The sequence below is a fragment of the Solanum stenotomum genome, unplaced genomic scaffold (assembly GCF_019186545.1).
Source record: "Solanum stenotomum isolate F172 unplaced genomic scaffold, ASM1918654v1 scaffold31710, whole genome shotgun sequence".
In the NCBI taxonomy this organism is placed as follows: domain Eukaryota; kingdom Viridiplantae; phylum Streptophyta; class Magnoliopsida; order Solanales; family Solanaceae; genus Solanum; species Solanum stenotomum.
Window position 1 is genome coordinate 1 of NW_026031577.1, and position 3,913 is coordinate 3,913.

Consider the following 3,913-nt stretch of genomic DNA (forward strand, 5'->3'; position numbering starts at 1 on the left):
GAATCCATCACAATCTCATTATAAATTTCTGACAAACTTGTGGTTTCGTCATAAAATTGTTACGCAAATAAGGTTTGTGTCACAAATTTTTAACGCAAAATTTAATAAAAATAGGCAAAAGTACTCATTACCCTCCTGAACTTGAAACTTTTTATACGGTGTATACCTAAACTAAATTTCGTTTTAATTACCCCCGAACTTGTTTATTCCTCTGTCGCGTACACCTTTATTGTCCGATCACTCCAATCGTGTCTACACGCGCATGACACCTAGATAAATATTAGCCACCTAGATAATTAAATGTCAGGTTTGTCACCTAGATTAAAACTTCCGGACTAATCTCTAAACCTCTCACTAAGCTCTAACTTTTGGTAAGAAGTATAATCGACGGACGACGACAGATTTCAAAACTTTTGGCTCTCTAAGAAGTGTAATCGACGGAGTAAAGGGTAGATTTCACGAAAATCTTTTTGGATTTGGGTCAGTTGCAGTTCTTAGACGTGAATGCTTGCTCGATTTCGTGAAGCGTTTGGTCGATTGATCGATTTTCTTTTGATCTTGTCTGAAATTGTTACCAAGTAAGTGATTATCCACTCTTATGATGTGTTATTGTTTGTTTCCTTTACTTTTTCATTTATATTTTGCCCTATTTTTCGTTTAAGGTTTCACCGTAATTTGACTAGGGTTTCGCCATAGTTTCCGATTAGGGGTTTTATGGTTTTCAACTAGAATTTTCACTTAATGAATGTATTATTATGAAGTCATTCAGCTTATGCATGCATGAGTATTAGGGTTTCTGGTAATTAGTTCAAAAAATTAGGGCTTTTAGTAAAATTAAGATTCTAGATTTTTTATTTGAGAAAAGGGTCAAATACCCCCTCAACCTTTAGCCATATTTCCAACTACACACTTAACCTTTTCGGGGGTCCTATTACCCCCTGAACCTTTTTATTTTTATATTATTTCACCCTCAGACGCTCATGATGTGTCCACATACGTGAACTCACCTTCGTGAGGCGCGTAACAACGTAATAAAATGTCCATGTGGAGTCCAAATAGTCCTCCCAACGGTAACTTTACTCTTTATATAACCCATACATTTATTTTTTATTCTTTTCTCAATTCATTTATCTCCATCTCTTTTGTTCTTGAACAAAAGCTCTCTCTCTTCTTTGTTTTTCATCCACCATTTTCAAAGCTTGAATTTCAAAGCTTGAATTTAGTTGTTGTATCTTCTCCAACTAAGATTGAATGTAGGGTTTGCAATTTTCTCGGATTTCCCAATTCAACAGCTTGATTTTTTTTTCACTTTGTGTTATTAGGGTTGGTAATGTCAAATGCAAAATTGAATAAGCTATGCATGGAAGAATCAGACCCAATGCTCAAAACCATAGTACGATGCAAACATGGAAGTTTGTTGCATATGCAGACTTCTTGGTTGAAGTCGAATCCCGGAAGACGATTTTGGTCTTGCCCCTACTATGGTGTATGTGAATTTTCTTCAGTTGTTTGATTTTGTTGGGTTTAATTGATGTGAATGTTAATAACATGAATATATTTTTTTTATTTTTTCAGGAGAACAATTGTCATTTTTTCCGATGGAGAGACAGAGAAGAAATCGATCCCAGATCCCAATTTATCCTCCCAAAATTGGTGAACAAAATCAAAGAGTTGGAAAATGAAGTTTGGAGGAGACAGATTCAAATCAATGAGCAACAAGTTCTGATTGATAATTTGACAGTAGAGAAGAGGTTCAAACGAAGAAAGTTGAAATGGTGTACGTTTGATTGGAAGGTCATTTTGTGTATTTTGATTTGTGTTGTTGCCTTGTTCATCAACAACCTATTTCAAAGTAGGGTTCATTCAAGTATTGAAATAATTGAATTGCCATAACGTATGTGAGTAGTGAGTAGTGAAAGGAGTTGAAACTCTCTTTTGGTTATCATATGTAATATGAGAAATTTTGTATATCAATATATGAATCTTTTCGGATAAAGTAATTGATATAGTAGTGTCTATATTACAACAAATACGGGAGAAATTGAATAAACATAACACCATTTGTAAAATAGAAGGCCTTTAATTGACATAATCGATTGTAAAACAGGCCTCACATAAGGTCAAAGTACAATCAAAAACCAAAAACCAAAAACAAAAACATAATTTGATGTTCAATACTAATACGTCATCATTCAAAATAGGAAATATTTTCATGCCTACTTAAAAGAGTACTACAATATCATTACTTCCTAGATTGGATTGTTTGAACTACTTCCTTTTGATTTTTTTTCTTTGTTCCTCTCTCATTTCTTTAAGTTTTCTTGTTGAGATTGCTGCTTTTCCATTCCATTTCAACTTGGGTGCAGTACTTGGTTTGTAACCAATATCACCAGTAACACCAGCAGATTTTGTCACCTTTGTTGTACCAGTAGAGAAGATCTTACAACTTGACATCCCAGGCTGTATTCAAATTATGAAATAATTAGTGAGTGAGTTGAGTTTGTAGTTAAACATAAAAAAAAAATAGTATAATTGAATCAATAGAAAACACTTACATTGAGAGCTTTGAATCCATTTTCATCTTGAAACACACCCATTCCAATGACTGTTTGCCTTTTGTATGAGGTTGTGCTTCCCCTACCCCTTCCTCTTCCTTTGTTACTATTAGTTAACTGGTAATCAACAGGTGTAGAAGATCCAACATAGTAATTAGCAGGTGATGGACATGTAGGAGATGCACTAGCTGCTGCAGGTGGTCTTCCTCTTGCACTCTTTGCAGGTGTTGCAGATGCATTAGGTGTTGCAGGTGCAATAGGTGGTCTTCCTCTTGTACCTTTTGTAAGTGCTGCAGATGCACTAGGTACTGCCAGTGGGCTTCCTCTTGACCTCTTTGCAGGTCCTGGAGATGCACTAGGTGCTGCAGGTGGTCTTCCTCTTGACCTCTTTGCAGAATGCTCACCTTCTGTTTGTGCTTTCTATAAATATAGTTAAAAATAATTGTAGTTATTACATATGAGATCTCTATCACATACCAAATTAAAGGTAAAGATGTTACCTTTGGTCTGCCTAAACCTGAAGTTTTGCCATTTCCCTTGTCTATATTTGATTGTTCTTCCCTTGTTGATGACTCAACCCTTTGTGGACATCCTCTCTTGTTGTGGCCTCTAACATTACAGTTACTACATGTCATGGCAAGTCCAGTTCTAGGTAGCTTTCCAGATTTTTTACTCTCACCAGCTTCCTTCTTTCTAAGTTTACCTGGCCTGCCAGGCATGTTTTTTATTTCTGGTGGTGCAACTGTAGGGTTAGTAGATACAAGCCACATCTCCATGTTTGTGACAGGTTGAAGGACATTGGCATAAGTCCTCAAGTAAGTTGCCTTACTATAGCAGTTGTCAATGTAGTCAAGAGGTTCACATTTCTTAAAGTAAATGGCAGCCACAGCATGTGCACATGGTATGCCTTTTAACTGCTATACCCTACAACTACAAGTCCACCTACCAAGATCCACACTGTGTTGAAATGACCCTTCTTTCACTTCAAATCCATCAACTCCATTAAATTCAATATTACAATTCATTAACCTATCAATATTCTCCTGTAGTACCTTCAAAGACATTGGAGAGAAATCACACATCCAAGTATTTGTGAACTCTCTTAACTTGGCTATTCTTGTCATCATCTTTACTCTTATCTCATCAAGCATAGTAATAATTGTCTTGTGCCTAGCTGCCAAGATCCATGAATTAAAGCACTCAGACATATTGTTGTCTACAGAATCACATTTTACTTGAGTATTAAAGTAAACCTTACACCAGTACTCTATGTTGTAGTACATAAGATCATCCATCATTTTTTCTGGACCAAGCAACTTCATCTTTGCAATATTTTTCCTCAATTGAGATTCAAAAGT

The 3,913-nt window shown here is 35.7% G+C and overlaps 1 protein-coding gene across 1 annotated transcript; it reads right to left on the minus strand.

The window, feature by feature from the left end:
* Positions 1–2,268: 2,268 nt before the first annotated feature.
* On the minus strand, positions 2,269–3,331 carry LOC125852030 (uncharacterized). Its single transcript, XM_049531773.1, has 3 exons — positions 3,056–3,331; positions 2,556–2,975; positions 2,269–2,460 (listed from the first exon to the last, which is right to left on the minus strand). The coding sequence occupies exons 1-3, from the start codon at positions 3,329–3,331 to the stop codon at positions 2,269–2,271; spliced, it is 888 nt and encodes a 295-aa protein (XP_049387730.1).
* Positions 3,332–3,913: the final 582 nt, after the last annotated feature.

Bases quoted from the DNA above. Each gene is read 5' to 3' on its own strand.
- LOC125852030 (XM_049531773.1), bottom strand. From the start codon at position 3,331: ATGGAGATGTGGCTTGTATCTACTAACCCTACAGTTGCACCACCAGAA. The intron at 2,976-3,055 runs GTAACATCTTTA...CTATATTTATAG, and splicing joins CAGGTTTAGGCAGACCAAAG to AAAGCACAAACAGAAGGTGA. The intron at 2,461-2,555 runs GTAAGTGTTTTC...ATTTGAATACAG, and splicing joins ATGGATTCAAAGCTCTCAAT to CCTGGGATGTCAAGTTGTAA.